This window comes from Symphalangus syndactylus, chromosome 24 (assembly GCF_028878055.3).
Source record: "Symphalangus syndactylus isolate Jambi chromosome 24, NHGRI_mSymSyn1-v2.1_pri, whole genome shotgun sequence".
NCBI lineage: Eukaryota > Metazoa > Chordata > Mammalia > Primates > Hylobatidae > Symphalangus > Symphalangus syndactylus.
In genome coordinates, this window is record NC_072446.2 from 50993016 (window position 1) to 51018334 (window position 25319).

At 50.6% G+C, this 25319-nt stretch overlaps 1 protein-coding gene across 14 annotated transcripts in view; it reads right to left on the reverse strand.

The window, feature by feature from the left end:
- Positions 1-25319, reverse strand: part of ENTPD6 (ectonucleoside triphosphate diphosphohydrolase 6) — a 33336-nt gene that overhangs the window by 2528 nt on the left and 5489 nt on the right. For 2 of the 14 annotated variants that reach the window (XM_063633871.1, XM_055265621.2), the window contains 12 exons: positions 17760-17828; positions 16650-16968; positions 14138-14214; positions 10636-10779; positions 9087-9162; positions 8319-8354; positions 7293-7381; positions 6450-6529; positions 5772-5836; positions 2833-2934; positions 1201-1341; positions 23-79 (listed from right to left, as the gene is read on the reverse strand). In XM_063633871.1, coding sequence (XP_063489941.1) covers positions 23-79; positions 1201-1341; positions 2833-2934; positions 5772-5836; positions 6450-6529; positions 7293-7381; positions 8319-8354; positions 9087-9162; positions 10636-10779; positions 14138-14214; positions 16650-16968; positions 17760-17813 — 1240 coding nt within the window. In that variant the 5' untranslated portion in view covers positions 17814-17828. The other 12 variants (XM_063633870.1, XM_055265619.2, XM_063633875.1 and 9 more) reach the window with 10 other exon arrangements.

Sequence of the window (25319 nt, forward strand, 5' to 3'; positions counted from 1 at the left end):
TGGCCCCTGCAGCATCACTCACCATACTTGGCTGCGATCTCGAAGTCCCCCACCACCAGGCTGCCTCCCTTCTCTGCATCTGTGGGAGACACAACACCCAGTGTGCAGGAGCACCGTGAGGCTGGCGATGCCACTGAGACGTGAGGCTGGCACGGGGAACGACGGCCCGAGAGCCCCAAGGCGCTGACTGGCTTCTGAGGCAGGTCCTCCAGCTGTAGGCGGCACTCACGTGCTCTTGAGGGCGGCTTCTGGGTGATGTGGTGTGGGGTGGGCTTGGGGGCTGAGAGGGTCACCCCACAACCCAACCCTGCAGTGTCCCCTGAGAAAGCTCACCAAGAACCCAGGACCCCAAATTGAGTAAAGTTTTAAGTTAAGAAAAATAAAAGTAGAGAAATTGAAATGTTTCCTGAAGCCATAGCACTGAGCTCAGCAACAGTATTCTGGTATCAGTTTCCCAAATGTAAAAAAAAATAAAAAAGTTCTTGAAAAATAAAGTGAAGGGTGGTTTATTGGTGGCCTTCCACCTTGACCACCCACCTTCCACCCAAGCCCAGTCAGTGGTAGCTTTGTCAGCACAGAGACCCGCCGGAGGCCTCGGGGCCCAGACAGCCAGCACCGTGTCAGCTTATTTAAAACAGTAGTGTTCTTATCCTTACCACAGGCCATACATTCTGATGTTCTCACCATGATAGTGACTCTGCAACCCCCTCCAGAGTTCCCACACAGCCTGACCACCACTAGCCTCAGCAAACTCTGAATACCCTTTTCCGCCCTAATCTGGCTTCCTGGGCTGTGCAGGGTGAGTCAGAGAGACTCCACATTCAGTGAGCTGATCCCTCCCACGGGGCCAGGGCAGCCACCCGCAGGTCACAAGAGGCCTCCTGTAGCCAGGGCTGCAGGGTAGGGCAGAGTGGCTGAGTCTGAGACAACGTGGGCCAGTGCAGGGCAGCACCTGCCTTCCAGCAGGAACTGGAATCAACAGCAAGTCACCAGCCACAAGGTTTTACTGAAGGGCTCAAAAAACTCATCTTTTCCTACTCAGGACCAGACGCCTTCTCAAATCTGCTTCTGGCCTCCTGCAGGGATGTGACAACAGGGTTGCTTGCCTGCCACCAGCCCTCTGCCTCGGGGAGCACACGCCCTCCATCCCCGCCCCCCACCGCCCTGACCTTCCTGCTCAGCCCATCCGGGCCCCCTTACCTATGAGGCCCACACCAGCTGCAAGGTCGTAATAGTAGGAGAAAGCATAGAAGTCCACATGCTTCACTTCCTCCGTCCTGTGCACTCTGTTTTGAAGGACCTCTGACACTCTGGCAGCACACAGCTCGTGCAGGCTTGCCGCTGGGGACAAGCACAAGGCTAGCAGTCAGTGGGCTCCAAGCACCCAGGCCTCACAGCTGCTTGGGGCCCCTCCCAGGGGACTTGAGACTCTGACCTGAATTGTCAGGAAAAGGCAGGTCCAGAAGCCCCTAAGACCCCACCCCAAGTTGGGGCTGCTCCCCGCACAGGTCAAAAGCAGCCCTCAGGAGCCAGGGCATCGTTGGTCCCAGTGCAGGGAGTGAAGACCGTGGGCATGAAGGCAGCAGCAGACCTGGACTCTGAGGAGGAGGCTGCTGATGCCTGACACCAGCCGGCCTCTGGCCTGTTGGAACCATCTGCCCTGCAATCCTCCTCTGCCAGCCCCACGTCCCACCTCCTCAGGGGGGCCTGCACCCTCCCTATGTCATAGATAAGGAAGCGGAGGCCCAGCTCACTTGCCGAGCTCCCATGGCTTGAGGGAGAGCAGGAACAGAGGACCCCGGAAGCCAATGGACCGTGTGGACATCCGAGGGCGCCTCTACGCCCCACACCTCGACCTGGCTTCCTGGCTTTCCCAGTCCTGCTCCACCAGGCCTCGTCCTTCGAGTGCTTCCAGAGTTCCCACGGTCCACAGACCCACGCTCCGACCCTTCCATTTCATTTCCTCCTGGTGTCCCTCACCAAGCCACACCACCTCCTCCTCGTTCATTAAACACAGCAGCTGTGTGCTGCTTTCCCGGCCTAGGGTGCTGCTGCTTCAGATCTGTGCAGTTTCTTGAAACCTCCTCCTGTCTTAGATCCCTTGGTACCCCACGAGGCCATCCCTGGCTGTCCTATTTACAGCTGCAATCGCCCTCTCAGACCCCCGCCCCGTGTTATTTCTCTTGGAAGCCTTTTCCAATGTGCTTCACTGTCCGGCTCCTCCTGTGGGACACAGCTGTGCAGTCCTGCTGTGCCTGATGCGGTCCCCCAGGTACATGCACCAGTGGGTGACTGAGTCGGAGGGACCTGAACGGTTCCTGAAGGCACGCACCCCTCATGCCGAGTGCCCAGTCTGGGAGTGGCATTTGAACATTTCTCTCAGAAGAAACTGCAAGGGCGCCGAGCACCAGAGCCTGCCCAGGGCCAGCGGGCTCCATGGCCTCGAGCAGGATGGGTGGAAGCAGACCCTCCCTCTACTCCCACCCGGCACAGCACAGAGTCCCTGGGCTCCCAGCCCCAGCCCTGCATCTCAGCCCCCAGCTGGTCCAGTCCTTCCTCCCTGCAGTCCTCTTAAGAAATCAGCCCTCAGGAGGGAAGCTTCTGGTGACAGTCAGGGGAATGTTGAGCAGAGGCAGATGGAAGGAGCTGGCTCTCAGCACAGACACAGGCCCCTGCAGCCAAATCACCTTCACTTCCAGGGCAGGTACAGGCTCTTCAAAGAGAGGTCAGGAGCCTCCCGTGGAACGTCCCATGGGATGTGGGAAAGGCAAGGGGGAGAGGAGGCCGCCACTCTCACCCACAGAACCCAACAAGCAGCAACCCTCCCCGTACCTGCTTTCTGCCCTGAAACCCTGTATGTGACTTCTGCGTGTTCCCACTCTCCTTTGAAACTGGGAGACAAGCAAGGGCTGACCAACTCCTTTCCATCCTTAGCTGAAACAGAGATTAAAAAGGAAAGAGAAAGGAAGGTATATCACTGCCATGGACTAGGGCTGAGCTAGGAGTCGCGGAGAGCCTAGCTTGACACAGGATGGGGGAACCTGAGTGGCTTCCAGGTCCACCGGGAAGGCAACACCTCCCTGGGAAGCGGCAGCAAAGCCAGGAAGCACACCGCTACCAGGACCATGCCCAGCTCACGGCCCTGGGCATGCCGGGTGCCAGGCCCTGGGCCAAGGGCTGTTCAGTGAAGTGTGATGACAGTCCTCTTAGGAGAGGAGCCATCATTACCCAGTTTTATAGGTGACTGAGGCTGTGAGTAGCTGGTAGGTTGGTGGCAGGGCCAGGACAAGTGCTACCAGGTGCCACCATGCCTTGAATGGAATCTGCTGCTCCAATACGCGCAAGGCGGGGCCTCAAAACAAGCAAAGGAAGCGTATTGGTCCCAGGGCTGGCCCCACTATCACCCTCGAGGATGGCAGGCTGCTGTCCCACCAAAAGGTGCTGGTCCCATCCCTGGACTCTGGCCTGGACCTGCTTTCCTTGATGGAATGGGCAGGAAATGGTGGCCTCAGGGTAGCCTTCCTTTTTTGAAGCCACCACAAAAGCATCCCAGGCTGCTCTGCTGGGGTGAGGCCATGTGGAAGAGCACCCAGGTCTAGACAGCCGCCCAGCGACAGGCACGTGTAGACCCCCAGGACCCCAGTGGGGGATTTAGACAGCTGCCCCAGCCACAGGCATGTGCACAGAGACCCAGGACCCCAGCAGGGGGGTCTAGACAGCTGCCACGGCCACATGCACCTACACAGAACCCCAGGACTCCAGCGTGGGGCGGGGGTGTCTAGACAGCTGCCACAGCCACATGCAGCTGCACAGACTCCCAGGACCCCAGAGAGGGGGTCTGTGCACAGCCACAGGCACGTGCACAGACCCCCAGGACCCCAGTGGGGGATTTAGACAGCTGCCCCAGCCACAGGCATGTGCACAGACCCCCAGGACCCCAGCAGGGAGTCTAGACAGCTGCCACAGCCACATGCACCTGCACAGAACCCCAGGACCCCAGCAGGGGGGCCTAGACAGCTGCCACAGCCACATGCAGCTGCACAGACTCCCAGGACCCCAGAGGGGGGGTCTGTGCACAGCCAAAGGCACGTGCACAGATCCCCAGGATCCCAGCGGAGGTGCTGCCCACATGAGCCTGTGTGGTCTGCCGTGAGATTCCAGCCGTGACTGCTGTTTGCTGTTCTCTCACTCAACTTGGGGGGTCTGTTATGCAATAACTGGTAACAAAACAGAGACTCATTCTCCTGGGTCCTCACAGCCCCCAAGTGTCCAAAACAGGCACTTTGTACAGCCTGACGAGGAGATCATGAGACCTTCTTGCTGCTCTGCTGGGTGTGAGAGGACTCAGGGTCTAAGCCACGACTCCCTGGGAACCACAAGGGACAAAGAGGTACCTGCCTTCTCTCATTGGCTAAATAATAGGTGTTTTTGGCCCCAGAATAAGGGCTGCAGGTGTTTCTGAGACATAGACATGGTTTTTGTTTGCAACAAAAGAAATACCATTATGAAGATAAACACCAGGATTTGAAAGAAAGAACTGAAGTAGGGTATGCACGGGAGAATGAAAATTCCAGTTGAACATCCTACCCCGTCAGATACCAGGCCCTTGGAAGAGGTGGGCAGGGGTGCTGGGCCAATGGGGCACTGGGGGCTGAGGTAAGGGCATTTGGCTGGAGCACACGTGGGCGCTGGTGAGCACCTCATACACACATCAGACACTAAGGCCTTGGGAAGGCCTCTGTGGCCTGGCCAGTTCCATCAGGGAAGAGAGGCACCACCAGCCTCAGGGCTGTGCCCCCGCCCCTGAAGCAGACCATGGCAATCCTGAGATCTCCTAAGAGTCCATGCCCGCTGTGATGCCCATTGTAAGGAGCAGAGGCCCCGGCCCTGGCCCTGATGCAGGCTGCATCCCCAGGCCAACTCCATGTCTCAGGAAGGGCCAAGCCCACATTCCATGACCCTTCGCAGAGCAAGGGAGGAGGGATGTTCTTGCAAGGCTGGAATCATGAGTGAGAGAGGAAACCTATCCCTGAGGGCAAGAGCCCAGCACCCTCCACGGCCCTCCTGTGCTGTCTGTACAAGGTCCTGTCTTCACATCCCTAAAGCTAGCTCCCAACATAGGGGATGAGCGTGCAGTTCCCTGGTTCCCTCAATTTCAGCTCAGTGCTTCAGAAGGGATTTCATCAGCATCTTTTAAAAAATAACTTGGGGCTGGGTGTCGTGGCTCACGCCTGTAATCCCAGCACTTTGGAAGGCCAAGACAGGCAATCATTTGAAGGCAGGATTTCGAGACCATCCTGGCCAACATGGTGAAATCCCATCTCTACTAAAAATACAAAAATTAGCTGGGCGTGGTGGTACATATCTGTAGTCCCAGCTACTGGGGAGGCGGAGGCATGAAAATTGCTGGAACCCGGGAGGCAGAGGCTGCAGTGAGCTGGGATCATGCTACTGCACTCCAGCCTGGGTGACAGAGCGAGACACTGTCTCAAAATAAAGAAAGAAATACCTTGGAAAGTGGACAGGTACAACACCACCCTGGGTTCCTGCCCCATCAGGGCGCCACCAACAAGACCTGCAGCACGCCCCTCCACTCACATGCCCTGGCCTGGCTGGGTGCCCGGCATGCAGCGGGACAGCAGTGGGGCGGGAGGGGCGGAGGGACCTCTCCTGCAGGGCCAAGCTGCTGCCCTCCCGAGGGGCTCCTCGTTCCCACTGAGAATGGAGGGCAGAGGCTGTGAGAGCGGGCCCGGGGCAACACGTCCACTCACCAGGCTGCCCCTCCACGCCGCCCAGGATCGCCAGGCGTGCCGACATCAGCCCGAGCCCGAGGTAGCTGTGGGAATGACACCTCAGTGAGGGTGGCTGCCATGGCAGGTACAGGGCATGGCAGGCTCACCTCTGAGACCCAGCCCGAGTAGGGAAGGGGGAGCTTGCAGCAAGGCAGTTAGTGAGCTTCTCTGCTCCTTCTAAAAGCCTCTTTCTGTAGAGTTGAGGAAACTTAGCTAATTAATTCAACACATGAGGGCCTATCATACGGCAGGAGCTCATCCAGGAGCTGCAGACACTGCGGTGAGTGGGGCCGACTCGACACCAGTCTGGGATGCTCCTGCTTTATAACAAGAATCGACTGAAGCCTGCACATGGCAATAGGTGGCCCAGAACACTCCTGTGCGGCCCATGGTTCCTCCCACTTCTCAAACCTTCTCCAAAGTAGAGCACAATAAACACATACGGAGGAATGTGCACAAGGAGGAATGTGCGTATACTGTAGACACATTAAAGGATGAAGGAGGAGGACAGAGGAGGCAGGAGATAGAGGTCTGGGTGGATTCCCAGCACAGGGATAACCAGATCTGCCATCCATGACCTCAAGAGGGCCGTGCGAGGCCCCGGGAGCTGCATACCCACCCCAAGGCGCCTCCCCACGCCTGTTCCCGAAAGCAGACCTGTAGGAATAGAGCTTGTAGGTCCTGTTAAACATCCGCAGTGCCGTCAGGTAGCCGGGTGGGGAGGCCTGCAGGGTGCCCTGGAAAAGAACGAGGGTAACTGCTTCCTGCTGGTCTTTCTAGAAAATTCTTCTCCACCCACTGAATTCATTTGAAAGAAAGGGGATGGTCAGGTGCAGCCAATTAAATGAGCTGTTCACTAGGTCGCTGGCTGCGAGACAGGAGCAGGCAATGAGGAGCCAATATCCCAGTGAAGAACGGTGCTTCCGTCCCACAGGCCACCTCTCCCATGCTGACAAACACGGCCCAGACACGACGACGATCATATCAGTACCTACAAGCCCACCCTTCCATGGAAAACTACCCATAACAGGAGGATGAGTGGGTGAGGAGGGAACTGTTTTTAAAGCAGCAGATGCCTCAATGGGAAGTGTTTTCATCTCCTTTAGGATATTTATCTTGAAAAGGCTGGAAGCTCCCTCCCAACCTATGAACTGGACGAAATCTTTCTACTCTTGTTCCTTTCGGAACCCTGAAGGGGAGGGAGGCAGCACTTCATATCCTCTGGCCCAAATGTTTCCAGTTATTCTCTAATTTATCACCCCTCTAAAGACCAAATTTCTGTTTTTGGCTTTTTTCCTGGTAGAATTAAAACTCCAAGCCAGAAGCATCATCTGTGAGTGAGTCCAGCTCTCAGAAGAGGAAATGACCGCAGGGGTCCAGAGGCCTGGCCAACCCCACCCCCCACCCCACTCCGCAGCACCTCTGCAGGCCCCACCCTGCACCCCCATCGGGGGGTGGCCTCGGGGTGGGAAGAGCGCTGTGGTCGGCAGGGCTTGTTACCTCCACGCGTGGCAGGAAGGCGATCTGAGTGGATCCTCCGCCCAAGTCCAGCATGCCCACGCTGCTCCCTCCTGGAGTTTTCAAGCTGCCTGGAGCACAGCAAGCAAAAACAGCACAGGGACATTAGGAAGATCGGGAGAATAGCAGAAAAGCCAGGGTGAAAGCCAGGCCCTCAGGGGAAAGAAAAACAAGACAGAGAAGTAGCTCAGCTATTGACAATCTCCATTTAAGGGTACACTATATATCTAAGGGACAAGAGTAATGGCTCCACCAGCTGTGGTTTAATTTGGATCCTGACGGGACAGCACAAACCTTCAGGGGAGATACTGAAACTGCCGTATCAGCTGGGAGAGAGGCCGCTGGCTTAGCTCCCAGGAAGAGCTGGGCCCTGCTCTGATCAGCCCGTCTCCACTCCCCAGAGCATCTCAGGTGGAGGCTCCCAACCAACCTCCTAACATTTCTATCCCCCAAAGTGGCAAATGGGCAAACCTGACAGGAAACTTCTTTCCTTTTTGTCTGTACATCAGAAACACTGCTCTTTCCCATAATTCCAGCAAAGGGACAAAAATCCACATGCACTAAGAAAAATGACTCCTTGTCACTTGTTTCTAAAAACAGATGTTTCTGTTCCCTGTTCCACCTACAGCAGAGGAATCCAATTAGAAGGTGAATAGCATTCACATCACATTCAATATTGGAAGATATGACTGGTTTGATTCGTTACTTCTCTTAGAAATGAGAGGATGGGGGTCCTGGTGGATGTTCTGCAGGGGACAGGGCAGGGGCTGTGCTGGGAGAAAAATGCCCCAGACCTGCAGAGAAGCACCCCACTCCTAGCATCTACACCTGTGAGTTAGGTGGGTGACCCCACCCATCCCCAACACCCTATGGTCAGTCAGCAACACTGCCAAACCCTGAGGGGTTATCTTAAAGAGCAGAAATGAGCCTCCTGCTCTCGAAAGGCCCAGCCGAGCCCTCCGCAGGCGTCTGTGATCGGCTAGCCTCTGTGATGCAGTGTGCACACACCTGTCAGGAAGTTGATGGTGATCCACGCCGAAACGCCTGCAAGAGTGTCACAGGCATTATTTTAATCACTTGAGATGCTGACAGCATAACACACAGGACCGTTAAATGACTATTTGCAGATCTGGGGAGCATAAAGGGATCACTTCCGCACTACACTCAGCCTTCGGATCATCGGCAGAGAGGAGCATTTCTCATAAATGAATCCAGCAGCTTATGGCCGACTGTCCTGGGACACAGCACACTGAATCCTAAAGCACTTCACCAAATGCTGCGTCTCTCCTCCGGTTATTACTGGCCTCCTCTTTTTGGAAGAAGCAGAAAAAGAACCCAGTGCTCCCCTTCCTCCTCCACACACACTCACTCTCAAGGTCATACTGAAGACCCATCAGGAGCTAGTGAGGAACCTTAAATGTCTCTTAGAATTAACAACGCAACAACATTCTAAATGTGGTGGCAACTGGAGATTCTCTCCAAATGTTCTTAAAACTAAAAACACAATGTTTTTAGAAGCTTCATTCATGCCAGGTTTGGGGTTGGTCAAGATGATAATCTGTCTCTGACACTGACCCCAAAAAGACCCTTTTGTGACATGTCAATTGTGAATCAGAACGGGGCTGTAACAGCCATGGTTCTTTACTTGAGCACCTGATGGGGGAGGAGGCTCCCACACGGGGTGGGGCGGGGTGGGGGATGGTTAGAAGCAGCAGGATTGCTTCCGCCCACCTCACTGCACAGCCCCACTGTACTGAGGTGCTTCCAGCCATTTACCTTCATCTGTTCCGTTCATGATGGAAACACAGTCATCCCCTACAAGGAAAGGCGATGCTTTAAATACTTCTTTCACCTAAATGTAAAGAGAGATGTTACTTCATCCTTTAGAATGAATGAATGAATATATTTATTTATTTAGCTAGCTAGCTAGTCAGTCAAGTGAAGCAGTGTGGGTGAAGAAGAACAAAAAAATCTGTAACTGGTTGTGATCAATTAGTTGTAAATACCACCGCACTCAGACCGGCTTTCTTCATCCTTTAGAATTTATGGTTAAGGGTTTTGCATCATGCTATTGGCAGGCAGTAACGAAACCCCAGGGGCACCTGCCATATTCTGTGAGTGTGTTCAGGCCTCTCTAATCCATTGCAAGTTAATCCACCGCCAGGGCTTGCTGAGGCCCATGCTGCCCTGGAGACCCTGTCCTAAGCCCGCGGGGGCTTAGAAGGGCTCTGGGGGCTGCAAAGACTGGGAGAAGCTGGGGCACACTAGGCCTGCTGGGCTCCAAACATTGCCCTGCTTTGGGATGTGAGATAAAGGAGCCGGAAGCCCTCCAAGGCAGACGGCCACCTTCACCAGGGCCCTAGCCTTGGGGGGTATTTCCTTGCCCACCTTTCAGCAAGATCTACCCAAAGAAGCTTCAGCACCTCTGTACACCCCACCTGCACGCATGCACAATCCAACTCTGTGAGGGACCCTGACAGGTGTGCCCTGTGCCCTCCTCCTGCAGGTAAACGGGTGGAGGTAGCACGGAGGGTGAGGAGGACCCACTGCGGAATGCTGGGCAACTGGGGACACACTGGCCCTGACGTGCTGGGACTGGGAGAAGCCACAGGGTCCCTTCAACAGTCACGTCTGAGCATCGGACCAGGAGCAGGATGAGCAACTGCCATGGGGAACAAGCAGGCTTCAGCTGCAGCACTGGGGCTCAGCACACACGAACTTCTGACCAGGATCAGGTCCCTTGAAGGCACCATGCACTTTTATTTACTTTTATTTATTTTTTTGAGACAAAATCTTGTTCTGCTGCCCAGGCTAGAGTTCAATGGCATAATCACAGCTCAGTGCAGCTTTGACCTCCTGGGCTCAATCGATCCTCCCACCTCAGCTTCCTAAGTAACTGGGATGACAGGCATGCACCATAATGCCCAGTTAATTTTTGTGTTTTTGGTAGAGATGGGGTCTCGCTATGTTGGCCAGGCTGGCCTTGAACTCCTGGGCTCAAATGATTCGCCTGCCTTGGCCTCCCAGATTACTGGGAGTACAGGCATGAGCCACCATGCCCGGCCCACAGTACACTTCTAAAATCAAGTTGCTTTCCTTATTATAAAACACAGATTCACTCTAGAAAACACAAATAACCTTACATGTCACAAGGAACAAAGTATCATCTGCCCACCATCCCTCCACCTAGAAGTGATGCTGCAAACTTTTCTTCAGAAGCATCGTGTCCTGCCTGATGGTGCAGCACTGGTGAGACAGCAGGTGTTTTTAGTCATCAGTTGCCCCTGAGGGCTGGCTAATGGCACTGGGGAATGGCCAGGCTCACCTTCTGCAGTAACTTCTGGGCCTTTTCTCCAGGTAACAGGCGTAAGCCAGCTGTGGCCTTGAGGACCAGAGGGGTGGCCTTCCAGAAGTCGAACGGAATGTCCTGTTTAGCAACATCCAGTAGTTCCTGGATTCCCTGAGCGCTCTGTGAACGCAGTAAGAGCAAAGCAGGGTCTGTCAAATGCAGCATACAGGGTCACACGTGCTGCTTCCACCCCTTTGGGTTTTTTTGGTTTCTGGAGACAGAGTCTCACCGTGTTGCCCAGGCTAGAGTGAAGTGGCTTGATCACAGCTCATTTGTAGCCTTGAATTCCTGGGCTCAAGTGATACTCCTTCCTCAGCCTCCCAAGTAGCTGGGACAAGGGCATGAGCCACCATGCCCGACTAATTTTTAAAAACTTCTGGCCGGGCACGGTGGCTCACGCCTATAATCCCAGCACTTTGGGAGGCCAAGGCGGGCGGATCACAAGGTCAGGAGATCAAGACCATCTTGGCTAACAGGGTGAAACCCCGTTTCTACTAAAAATACAAAAAATTAGCCGGTTGTGGTGGTGGGCGCCTATAGTCCCAGCTACTCGGGAGGCTGAGGCAGGAGAATGGCATGAACCCAGGAGGTGGAGTTTGCAGTGAGCCGAGATGGCACCACTGCACTCCAGCCTGGGTGACAGAGTGAGACTCCGTCTCAAAACAACAACAACAACAACAACAACAACAACAACAAAAAACTTCTTATAGAGACACTGTGTCTCTGTGTTACCCATGTTGGTCTTGAACTCTTGGCCTCAAGGCATTTCCTGCCTCAGCCTCCCAAAGTGCTATGATTAGAGGTGTCAGCCACCATCCCTGGCCCTTGCTTTTATAAGTATTTTTTTTCTGATTTTCAAAATCTGCAGGAAACAGTGATGCAAGTGGTACTGGCAGGTGTGTGGGAACACAGGGACCAGGTGAAACATGGCATGGGGAGGACAGGTCAGGAGAATAAGCCTGCTGTTCTACTGCAACCTGGTGACCCAAGCCCACATCCAGACCTGTGCCAATCCTCACGGGCGATCTCAGGTGAGCCTCAGCTCCGCTGGACATTGCAAAGGTGTGGCACTAGGCAATTCTGGGGTCCCTCCTGACACTAAACCCCATGACACCTACATCGAGGAGCCACTTCACCTGCCAGAGTGCTGGATCCAGAACCCAAGGCTGGATAAGGCCCTATGTCAGTGTGTGCATGAAAGTGAAGGCCTGGGAATGTGGCCGGGTGTTGTACACAGGTGTGATTCTGTGGGGACACGTGGGTCGCATCTGTCCAAGGTAAAAACACATTCCTCCTATCTAGAAATCCCACTCCAATAATTCATCTTGGGAGGCAGAGGTGGCAGGATTACTTGAGCCCAGGAGGTCAAGACCACCCTGGGCAACACAGCATGGTGTCCATCTCTACAAAACATTTAAACATTAGCTGGGCATTGTGGTGTGCACCTATGGTCCCAGTTACTCGGAAGGCTGAGGTGGCAGGATCTTTTGAGCCCAGGAGGCAGAGGTTGCAGTGAGCTGTGATTGTGCCACTGCACTCCAGCCTGGGTGACAGAGAGAGACCTCATCTCGGGGAAAAAAAAAAATAGAGAATTCATCTGAGCGATGCTCCTTGCATGTGTGGGTAATGAAGTATGTGTCAGGTGCAGCCTTTTTCTACTGTCAAGAGAGAAAGATTGGACATTATCTAAATGTCCTTCAGAAGGGGACTGGTTCCATGAGGTAAGTGTGCAGCATCCATGCAATAACATTCAGCCAAAAAAAACTAAGGAGGCTCTGCACATGCCGACATAAACGCTCTCCAATTATCCTGCTCAGCAGCAAAGCCAAAGGCCTTGGTGTGGACACCACCACGGGTGTGAAGTAAAAATGGGGAGAAGAATACAGATGCCACTGTTTATAGACACATCAACCAGCCTCAAAGGATGCTAAGAGAGCCAGGACGTGGGCCTCCGAGGCAGCCTGGAGTAGGAGGGACATCTGTGCTGTCACCCTGGGGAGCGTGGACATTTGTCCTACTTGAATGTGTGTCACCTACTCAAACAAGTAAGGCCTTAAAAATCCTAGGAGCTTACTCTAAATTTATCTAATTTAATCAGGTTTAACTGTAAGGTCACTGTAGAATCACTAATTTCAATTTCTTTTTTAACTAAGCTACAGGAAAGCAAGGCTTGAACTACATTGTCTGAGACCATGACACATTTGTGGACAAGAGCAACGTCCACAAGAGCTCATGACTTAAGAAATGCTTGAACCAAAAGGAAGTGACAACTCTCTCCATAGCCCGTTTTGTGAGTGCCTCGGTAGAAAATCAGGCATCCTGCATTAGTGCAGCTGTAAGCTTTAAGGACTTTAGATAGAAGTAGCAATGCTACAAACTTACATAAATCATTATTTGACAATTTTAATTAAATTTCAATTTATTTGGTTTTGTGGATTTTACATAATACATTTCTTTTGGATGGGGTCGGAGTCTCACTCTGTCCCCCAGGCTGGAGTACAGTGGTGCAATCTCAGGTCACTGCAACCTCCGCCTCCCACGTTCAAGTGATTCTCCTGCCTCAGCCTCCTGAGTAGCTGGAATTTCAGGCATGCGCAACCATGCCTGGCTAATTTTTGTATTTTTAGTAGAGACAAGATTTCACCATGTTGACCAGGTTGGTCTCGAACTCCTGACCTCAGGTGATCCACCCGCCTCAGCCTCCCAAAGTGCTGGGATTACAGGCGTGAGCCACTGTGCCTAGCCTGTAACATGTTTTTAACTTTTTTCTTTAAATATAAGGTCTCACTCTGTCACCTGTGGCACAATCATGGCTCACTGCAGCCTTGACCTCCCAGGCCCAAGTGATCCACCCACCTCAGTCTCCCAAGTAGCTGGGATGACAGGTGTGTACCACCATGCCTAGCTAATTTTTAAATTTTGTAGAAATAGGGTTCTCACTCTGTTGCCCAGGCTGGTCTTGAACTCCTGGGCTCAAGAGATCCTCTTGCCCCAGCCTCCCAAAGTGCTGGGATTGCAAGTGTGAGCCACCATGCCCGGCCAACATTAATTTTTTTTTCCAGTCAATGTTTGCTATCTTCAGTCAGAAACCACAACAAAAAATTAAAAATGTATTATGCAAAATTCACAAGACTAAATTAGTGTAAAAATTTGAACAAGCAAACTGTCAAATAATGATTTTTGTAAGTTTGCAGGATTTGTGCTTCTGACCTGTACCAAGACCTCGGGACCCACAGGTTGGAGAAGTGAGCACTGGCACGGTGGAGTCAGAGGATGGGGCCGGTTGGGAGCACGTTCTCCTCTGGGCTCGCGCGCTGCACACCTTCTCTCTTCTGACCATCCCAAATGGCATGAAATGCCCAGGCAGCACTGTCAAAGCCCCCTTCCCTTGTGAAGACAGCCTACCACATTCAAAGGAAAAGAACCGGCTTGAACACATTCTGCAGTTGAACAGGGAGACACAGGAGAGGATCCTTACCTTTTCAACATCATCAGCATAGGCAGAAAGACCTGGCTTCAGTGCTTTGAAGGTTTCGTGGGTTAACGTGGGAGTTTCTAAGGGGAAAACATGTTGAAAAGGGTACAACTATGAATACACACATGAGAACACATACAATCACGACTAGCCACACTTTTTAAAGACAGACGCTAACAACACAGACCAATCTCCAAGTGGCAGAGGCCCTTCAGCTATTCCTTGTCTAAATTCCGACTCTGTTCATCAGAACAAGATAAGTATAATACCTAATGTCTTGAACAGAACATTACTTCTTAATTATTTTTTAAAAATTATATTTATTATAATTATTTTTTAAAATTATATTTATTATAATTAATTTTTTTAAAGAGAAGGGCTCTTGCTATGTTGCCCAGGCTGGTCTTGAACTTTTGGGCTCAAGCAATCCTCCCATCTCAGCCTCCTGAGTAGCTGGGACTACAGGTGCAAGCTATGTGCCCTGCATTTTACTTTTTAAGAATCCAACTTTATGGCCGGGCACAGTGGCTCACGCCTGTAATCTCAGCACTTTGGGAGGTCAAGGTGAGCAGATCACGAGGTCAGGATTTCGAGACCATCCTGGCGAATATGGTGAAACCCCGTCTCTACTAAAAATACAAAAAAATTAGCTGGGCGTGGTGGCGGGCGCCTGTAGTCCCAGCTACTCGGGAGGCTGAGGCAGGAGAATGGCATGAACCCGGGGAACGGAGCTTGCAGTGAGCGGAGATCACACCACTGCACTCCAGCCTGGGCGACAGAGCGAGACTCTGTCTCAAAAAAAAAAAAAAAAGAAAAAAGAAAAGAAACAAAACAAAAAGTAGCCGGGCATGGTGATGGGCATCTGTAGTCCCAGCTACTCAGGAGGCTGAGGCAGGAGAATCGCTTGAACCTGGGAGGCGGAGGTTGCAGTGAGCCAAGATTGCACCACTGCACTGCAGCCTGGGCAACAGAGCGAGACTCCGTCTCAAAAAAAATAAAAATAAAATAAAAAATAAAAATCCAACTTTACTGAAGATAATTTACATACACAACAACTGCATCAGTGTTAAATTTTAACATAGTTAATTCTTGCCAATTCAATAAACAGAGGAATAGGATAAGTAACTCCAAACTGAAAATAGGAACACCATTTCCTTGATTCTGAAATGAATTTATTAAAGGGTTCTCAAGATTAGGGTTTTTTCTTCATTTTAAAAAATGGAGTGTTTTAAATTATCAGGAGTGGTATGAACTCATGTGTACAATAAGGAGGCATACTAAATTCAGACATGAAGACTGGACCAGAAAAGATCAGGGACAAAACTTTTTGCAAAGTCTTTTTTCTCCAAAGAGAAAACCCTGGGACATGGCTCCAAAAGCATCGCAGGCTGATGTCTGTTGCACACTTAGCTTCGAAGAAGCTTTACTTTTTAATTAATTATTAATTTTTAAAAAGTTCCACTTAAAAAAATTTTTTTTTGAGATCGAGTTTCACTCTTGTTGCCCAGGCTGGTGTACAATGGTGTGATCTTGGCTCACTGCAACCTCTGCCTACCAGGTTCAAGCGATCCTCCTGCCTCAGCCTCCCATGTAGCTGGGATTACAGGCTTCGAAGCCACTTTTAGAGATAAGCAGATATGGCATCTAAATATTTCATTACAGTAATAAGTTAAAAAATAAAGCAGATGGAGTCAAAAGTAAATAAAATACACCACTCAGCTTTGGAGACAGCAGCTAGAAGTGTCCAGCACCAGCAGAACCATGCAACGCCAGGATGGTGTCTACCCCACAGGTTCCAGGTCAGCCAAGAAAAGCGTGGGACACCCAGGGGACCTGCCTGACAGGGGCTGCAAACTCTCACTGGCTATGGCTAGAGATGCATGGAGGGCGAACCTCAGGGTCACAGGCACGAGAGCAGCATCAGGGAACCAAGGGAAGAGGGTGGTCGGAGAGCAGAGGAACTCGGTGGCGAGGGGGACCCCTCAAGAGAAGCTGCCCACCCCGGCCTGAGGCCCACCCTAGAAGCACAGCCAACGGAGCCCAGGCTCCAGCTCCCTTCTCCAGCTGAGACCCCTCTTGGCTGTTGCCCCTGGCCATCTTGGCCCACCTGGCAGCTCCCGGTCAAGCCCAGGAGCCTTTGCTATTTATCTGACTTTCCTGATTTTCTGGCTCCCATGGGACTGAATCTGGGGATACTTCCTGCCTGAACTCCCCACAAAGCCCTAAACACAACCACTGGCCTAAATCATGACCTACTGGTGAATGTGGGGAGGGGACAGGCCACCAAACACCTCAAGGTCTCAGCTGCCCTTCAGCATGGTCACCACTCACTAGTGTAAGAGTGATCTGGGACTCCCGGGAAATTCAGTTGCTTGGACCCCAGCCCACACCGGCGTCAGCATCTCTGGGAAACTGCATTTAGACAAGCTCCCAGGTGAGTCTGTGGCAGGGGACCCGGCCAGCACCGTAGTATAGGGGAGGAGATCCTGAGAGCCCTGCCATGAGAGGCGGGTACCTCTGGGGGGCCGGGCGAACTGGAAGACATGTACTCGGGTGCCAGTGCTTCCTGCATCAAACATGATCCCGTAGAAGACCTCGTGCCCGTCTGCAGCTGTCCCCAGGGGGCTGTGGGCCTGCTGACCCCACCGAGCCCCCGGGGCTGCCCTGGTGATGCTGAAGAAGGCCTGGGTGGCGGTGGCCCGGTGCCACTTGATGTAGGCAACATAGATGAACAGGCCCACACACAGCCCCAGGGGGTATGCCACCTTCGCCACCCGCAGGCTCCCGTGGTTGGATATTTTTCTCATCCTTGTTTGCCAAAGACCGTGCTGCGGCTGCTGGTGGGAAGGGGGGGAGAGGCAGGAAAAGCACGTTAGGGTGCCAGGATCCAAGGAGAGTCAGATGTCCCCAGGTCCAGGGACAAAATGTTCAACCTGAAACTGCTCCACGTTCCCCCCAGGAATCAGAAGCTTCATTTGATCCTCATAATTATTCCAGAAGGTGTGATCCCCATCCTACGGAAGAGGAACTGAGGTTTATAAAGGCAGGACAGCCTGCTCAAGATCTCACACATTGCAGGTGCTGACCTGGCGCACAGACCACAGTGGCTGGCTCCTCTAAGGGAGGGTCCCACCAGCTTGGGACACATGGCGATTTATGTAAAAAAAGCCACATGTAAATGGTGTTCCCAAACTGTTCATGGGAACAGAAGCGCGTATCTGATTCAGTCTTTCAATCCTCAGTTATATTTCTATTCAGGCAATTTACTTTTTTTTTTTGAGACGGAGTTTTGCTCTTGTTGCCCAGGCTGGAGTGCAGTGGCACAATCTTGGCTCACCACGACCTCCGCCTCCCGGGTTCAAGCGATTCTCCTGCCTCAGCCCCCCGAGAAGCTGGGATTACAGGCACACACCACCACGCCTGGCTAATTTTGTATTTTTAGTAGAGATGAGGTTTCTCCATGTTAGTCAGGCTGGTCTCGAACTCCCAACCTCAGGTGATCCCCCCACCTCGGCCTCCCAAAGTGCTGGGATTACAGGCGTGAGCCACTGCGCCCGGCCGCAATTTACTTTTCGAAAGGTTTAAACTCTGTCCCTTGGGCAACTACTAAGAGCCCCAGACAAACCTGAAAAATGTAGCTCGTTTTTCTGGAAGTTTCATAACGGATACCTTTTTTCATTCACACAGCCCATTCCTGCCAAGGAGAAAATAATGTCTGTGTACTTCCAAAGCCTACAAAAATTCTTTTTTTTTTTTTTTTTTTTCAATGATAATAACTCAATCCTCTATTTGACAAAGAAGAAGGAGAAGGAAGAGGAAGAAAAAGAAAGTGGGATAAAGGATCAGAAAGGGAGGAAAATAGAAAAAATTAGAGTATGACTCCAGGGTAGACCTGTTTTGTTGTTGCTTGGTTCGTTGGTTGGTTTGACAGTTGTATTTTTCATATGTTTCGCCATGTTGGCCAGGCTGGTCTCGAGCTCCTAGCCTCAAGTGATCAACCTGCCTCAGCCTCCCAGAGTACTGGGACTACAGGCGTGAGCCACCACATCCAGCCCCCACATTGCTTCTGGCCTCTGTGGTAGACCTCCCAAACGGGGCGGCCGGGCAGAGGCGCTCCTCACTTCCCAGACGGGGCGGCCAGGCAGAGGTGCTCCTCACTTCCCAGACGGGGCGGCCAGGCAGAGACGCTCCTCACTTCCTAGACGGGGTGGCGGCCGGGCAGAGGGGCTCTTCACTTCCCGGACGGGGCAGCCGGGCAGAGGCGCTCCTCACATCCCAGATGATGGGTGGCCGGGCAGAGGTGCCCCTCACATCCCAGACGGGGCGGCCGCACAGAGGCGCTCCTCACTTCCCAGACGGGGCAGCCGGGCAGAGGCGCTCCTGACTTCCCAGACGGGGTGGCCGGGCAGAGGCGCTCCTCACTTCTTCCCAGACGGGGCGGCCACGCAGAGGCGCTCCTCAAGTCCCAGAAGGGGCGGCCGGGCAGAGGCGCTCCTCACTTCCCAGACCGGGCGGCCGCGCACAGGCGCTCCTCACATCCCAGAAGGGATGGCCGGGCAGAGGTGCTCCTCACTTCCTAGACGGGGCGGCCGCGCAGAGGAGCTCCTCATAACCCAGACGATGGGCGGCTGGGCAGAGACGCTCCCCACCTCCCAGACGGGGCGGCGGCTGGGCAGAGGCTGCAATCCCAGCACCCTGGGAGGCCAAGGCAGGCGGCTGGGAGGCGGAGGCTGCAGCGAGCCAAGACCACGCCACCGCACTCCAGCCCGGGCAACACCGAGCACCGAATGAGCGAGCCTCCGTCTGCAGTCCCAGCACCTCGGGAGGCCGAAGCGGGCAGAGCACTGGAGGTCAGGAGCTGGAGACCAGCCTGGACGACATAGCGAAACTGCGCCTCCAGCCAAAGGAGAAAAACCAGGGAGGGGTGGTGGCGCGCGGCGGCAATCCCAGGCAGTCCGCAGGCCAGGGCAGGAGAATCGCAGGAGCCGGACGCAGGGAGTCTGCAGCGAGCCAAGTTTACTCCAGCCTGGGCCACAGAGGGAAGGAGGGAGGGAGGGAGGGAGGGAGGGAAGGAAGGAAGGAAGGAAGGAAGGAGAGAGAAAGAGAGAAAGAGAGAAAGGAAAGAAAGGAAAGAAAGAAAGAAGGAGGGAGGGAGGGAAGGAAGGAAGGAAGGAAGGAAGGAAGGAAGGAAGGAAGGAAGGAAGGAAGAAAGCAGCCTACAAAAATTCTACTAGAGTAGCAAAATAAATTCACTGGGTGCCATTATTTTTGGTTTGATATACCCAAAATGAAAGCATTTGTTCAAGTTTCATTGGCTGCTCCAGTGCGAGGCAGCATGTGGGAACCTGAGGCTTCAAAGGACAAGAAGCTCGGGCCGACTCTAGGGCCCCCAACCTTGGGGAACGTCCACCAGCCCGTCCCTCCCTCACTCCCTCAGTCGGTCCTGGTGAGTGGTGGCCACTCCTAGGGGAGCAGGGGTCAGGAAGGTGCCGAGCTGGAAGTGGCACTGGCTCTGCCCGCAGCCACCTGTGACAGTGGGCAACTTGCCCCTCAAGGGGGCCAGTTTCATCTGTAAGGTAGGGCTGCTCACTGGAGAGCCCCTCGTGACTGGGGATTCAATGTGCTTCGAACAGGCTGCAGAGAAAGCACGTGCCACACGCAGGCTTTACAGAAGGGCAGCAGGAGGTGACATCTCTGTGGAACCAAGGACAGCATGGCTGCACTGCTGAGGAGGGGGCGGTAGCAGTCAAAGGGGCAAACCCACGGCGACCTGCGCTACCTGAGGCTGTTTGGGCACAGCAGAATGGAAGGACAGGGCCTGCGGGGCAAAGCACGGGGAGCAGGCCATTCCTGGCCCCTCCTTCCTGAGGTCCTGCCTGTGGCCACAGCTGGATATCCTCAGGCCCAGAGAGGTAAGACAAGCACTGCCACAGTGCCCCGTGCCAAGGGTAGAGGCCTCACCAGTGGCCTGGCCACCCACACTGGGGCAGGAGACAGGAAAAACCACCCTTCCCCGAGCATCTGCCATGGGCAGGGCTGCAAAAAGGCTCTCCTGGCAGGTGCCAAGGTGCAGCCCCTCCCCAGCCCTATTCTGGGCCTGGGTCCCACCACACTCGGGAGCTTCCCACAGCTCTCAGGATCATGTTGCAGCCTCTGCCTGGACCTGTCCCTCCCAGCCCCTGTCCCTGCTGGCCCCTGTCCCTGCCGGCCCCTGCGGCTTCATCGCACTCCTCTTTTGTCCTTGCCCACAGTGCTCTGAGAACAGTGCCTTCTTCTGCCCCTAGAACTCAGCCTCTCCCTGCCTCAGGCCTCTGGCACAGACTGAAACGCATTCCCAGAATACCTGTCCCACCACCCTGGCACCATGTCTTCATTCTGAAACCTCCACTGAAATGTCACTGCCACCCTCTTCCCGGATGCCCCCAACCTCCACATGCCCCATCACGCACTCTCTGAGCTCCCTCTACCCACCACCAGCAGTGATGAAACCAGTATTCATAGACCTGATTGCTATAGGTCTGTGTCTCCCCGCTAGGCCATGAGCCTCCAGGGCAGGGGCTCAGCTTGTCTTGTGCTGCTGCTGCCCAGCATGGCATCCAAGCCCTTCTCTAGAATGGAAGAGGCTGCTCCTCCACCCCTGCACCTTCTATAATGTCACAGACACACAACAGAGTCCTGTAGAAAATCCATAAACAGGGAGAGGACACAGCAAGATGGCAAAAGAGGAAGCTCAAAGGCCCTCGTTCCCCCACTGAGAAACACTAAAAACAACTAGAGACTGGTTAAGATATTGCATAGGAGCTCTGCAAAACAGGCAACGATCTACAGCAACCAAGAGAATGCCCAGCCCAGAAGCAGCCACATTCAGGATGTCAGGAACTCTGGGGTGTTTCACTCACCCCTGCCCCAGGCCTCCCCAGCACGGCGCCACCTGATGAAAGCAGCAGCCTGGTTCCCAATTCCTTCCCTTGAACCGGAGTGGAGCGGACCTTTCTGCAACATCCTAATCTGTCTTGGGCTGCCTGAGGAACAGATCTCTGTTTCACCTGACTCAGCTCAGAGCCCAGATAGGAAGTCAGAGAAATGGTTTTGGGCACTGCTAGGCAAAGTTGTAGGATGACTATAGCCTCATGCATACCTGGGGCAAGAATGACAGGTGAGAAATACAGTAGAACATCTGAGGCCCAAGGAGGGACTGGGGGGAGACTTTGGGAAAGTAAGATATATATATATATCTTACATATATATAAATATATAAATAAATATATATATATATCTTACATATATGTAAATATATATATCTACATATATGTAAATATATATATCTTACATATATGTAAATATATATATCTTACATATATGTAAATATATATATATCTTACATATATGTAAATATATATATATCTTACATATATGTAAATATATATATATCTTACATATATGTAAATATATATATATATATTTAAAGCTTTGTAAACGTTTAATGGCGCCAACAAGGCAAATAAATTGTGTTCCGGCAGACATTAAGACTTGCTTTCTCTTACCAAAAAAAAAAGGGCACACATTTTATCAAAATTCGACAATTCAGAGTTAAGGGTACTGAGATTAAGCTTCAGAGCACCAACTTAAACAAAACAGCAATGAAAAATTGGTTATTGAACTTGGAAAGAGGAACTAAAACCAAGGCATAAAGGGGAGATTAAATAGGTGTTCCTTGATCTCAAAGTCCTTTTAGGAACAGGAGTTCTGGCCACATGTGAGCAACACATCACACCACCAAACCCCAATTCCAGAATCTAAATTTACAATGATAGAAAAATAAAGGTAACTCCAAATGCATTTCTTGGTATATTCCAAAGGGAAGCTTGAAAGTATTCATAATGAAAGTAAGAGATTTTAAAACAGCCATGAATATGGGGAAATTGAAAAAAACACATACACAGGCCAAGGGAAGATGCATCCTCAGAAGAAACCAGGAGACTTCGGCCTTCATCCAGAGCTGATCCCCAGGCTTAGACAGATCCTGCTATTTGGTGGGGGCCATTCCCAATACAGAGTTAGTCTTCAAAGACTGGGACAAGGAGCTGTTTTTCAAATGCCCAATGTTCAGCAAAAAAAAATCGCAAGGCATACAAAGAAACAGGAAAACACAGCTCATTCAGAGGAAGAAAATTAAGTGGCAGAACCCATCCCTGAAGAAATGCAGGCACTGGATGTACTTGACCAAGACTTAAAAATGACTATCTTAAATATGCTAAAAGAGCTGAAGGAAAACAGATAAAGAATGAAAAGAAATCAAGAAAACAACATATGACAACAAAATGAGAAATTATAAAAAGGAATCAAACAGAAATTGTGGAGCTGAGAAATACAAAACTGAACTGAAAACTCTGACCAGGGGATTTGAGTCGGTAGAGTAATCAGCAAACTTGAACATAGGACATTTGAAAATATGAAGTCAGAGGAGCAAAAAGAATGAGGAAAGTGAGGAGAGCCTCAGGGACTTAGGGGCCTCCCTCACATGCACCATGCACATTATGGAAGTCTAAGAAAGAGAAGAGAGAATGGGGCAGAGAAATTATGTGAAGAAAGAATAGCTAAAAACTTCCCAAATTTGACTAAAGACATGAATATAAACATCCAAGAAGCTCAGTAAACCCCACAGAAGATAAACCCAAAAAGACCAACACGAAGACACAATATAATCAAACTGTGTAAAGACAAAGGCAGAATATTGAAAGCAGCAAAAGAATGGCTCATGATGTACAAAGAATCCTCAATAACACTGTTAGCCAATGTCTTAGCAGAAACCTCAGAGGCCAGAGGCAGTGGGATGATACCCCCAAACTGCTAAAAGAAAAAAAAAAAAATCCATCAACAGAGAATTCTATATTCAGCAAAACCGTCCTTCACAAATGAGGGAGAAATTAAGACACTTCCAGATTAATGAAAGATGTGGGTGTTCATTGCCACTAGATCTGCCCTACCAGACTGCTAAAGGGAGTCCTGGAAGTTAAAACAAAAGGACACTAGACAGCAGCTAAAAGCTGTAAGAAAATACAAACATCTCCAGCAAAGGCAAATGGAGTGACAAATATAGAAACTAGTATTAGCGTACAATTGGTCTGCAACACTACTTAATATTTTTTTCAGAATTTAAAAGATATATGCATAAAAATAATTACAGGTTTATGTTAATGGGTACATACCCAATATATATAGATGTAATCTGTGACATCAATAACAAAGTGGGGGTAGATGGAATTGCAAAGGAGAGGTTACTGTGTCTGACTGAAATTAAGTTGATATCAATTTAAAATAGATTGCTATAACTTCAGGCTGTTATGTATGTAATCCCTATGATTGTAACCACAATGGAAATGTCTGTAGCATATACACAAAAGGAACTGAGAAGGGAATCAAAAACGGAACTTACAAATAATCAACTAAATACAAAAGAAGGTAGTAATGAAGGATAAAAAAGCTATAAAATATATACAAATAACAAAATAGCAAAAACAAGTCCTTCCCTATGAGTAATTACTTTAAATATAAATGGATTAACTCCTTAATCAAGAGACACAGATTGACAGAATAGATTAAAAAACAAGACCTGACTACAGCTGACCCTCAAACAACATGGGTTTGAACTGCACAGGTCTACTTATATCCAGATTTCCTTCCACTCCTGCCACCTCTGAGACAGCAAGATCAACCTTTCCTCTTTCACCTCCTCCTTAGCTTACTCGACATGAAGACAATGAAGATGAAGACCTTTATGATAATCCACTTCCACTTAATAAATAGCAAATACATTTTCTCTTTCTTATGATTTATTATAATAACATTTTCTGTTCACTAGCTTACCTTATAGTAATAATACAGATTATAATTCATATAACATACAAACTGTGTGTTAATCAACTATTTATGTTATCAGTAAGGCTGCTTCAACAGTAGGCTACTAGTTTGGGAGGCAGAGGCGAGAGGGTTTCTTGAGCCCAGGAGTTTGAGACCAGCCTGGGCAGCACAGGGAGACACTGTCTCTACAAAAAATCAAAAATTAGCTGGACATGGTGGTGTGCGCCTGTAGTCCCAGGTTCCTTGGGGAGGCTGAGGTGGGAGGATCACTTGAGCCTTGGAGTTCAAGGCTGCAGTAAGCCATGATTGCACCACTGCATTCTAGACTGAAGTTACACTTGGATTTTCAACTGCAGGTGAGGGGTTGGTATCCCTAACCCATGTTGTCCAAAGGTCAGCTGTATATTCTATCTACAAGAAACTTGCTTTTGATCTAAGAACACATATGGGCTGAAAGTAAAAGAATGGAAAAGAGTCAACGCAGAGTGACCAAAGGAGAGCAGGGGTTGCTGTACCAATATCAGACAAAAGAGACTTTAAGTCAAAAACTGTCACAAGAGACAAAGAAGTACATTATATCATGATAAAATAGTCAATTCACCAGGAATATAAAACAATTATAAAGATATATGCAGTAAACATCAAAACCCCTAAATATATGAACCAGACACTGATAAAATTGAAGAGAAATAGACAACTATCAATAATAGTAATATTATTATACTAGGAGACTGAAATGTCCCACTTTGAATAATGGACAGAAAAATGAGACAGAAGATCAGTAAAGAAACAGAGGACTCAAACGACACTACAGAGCAAGAGTGTAACGGAACGTCCTACATGCAACGCCAGATGGTGGGCTACAAAACAGGTCTTAATGCATTTTAAACAATCCAAACCATACAAAGCATCTTTTCCAGTCACAATGGGGTGACACCAGAAATCAATAGCATAAGGAAAACTGGATAATTCACAATTATGTGGAAATTCAGCACAGCCCAATCTTAAACAACTGAAGAGTCAAAGAAGAAGTCATAACGAAAATTAGAAAATACCTTGAGATAAGTGAAAACAAAAACATAACCTTCCAAAACTTATGGGATGCAGCAAAAACAGTGCCAATAGGGAAATGTACAGCTGTAAACATTTGCTTTAGAAGAGAAGAAAGGGCTCAAACAAACAACCTAACTGTACACCTTAAGTAACTAGTAAAAGAACAAACTAAACATAAAGCTAGAAAAAGGAGGAGGAAAAAGGAGGAGAAAAAAAGTAAAAATGGAGGAGGAAAATAATAAAGATTACAGGAGGATAGAGAATAGAAAAA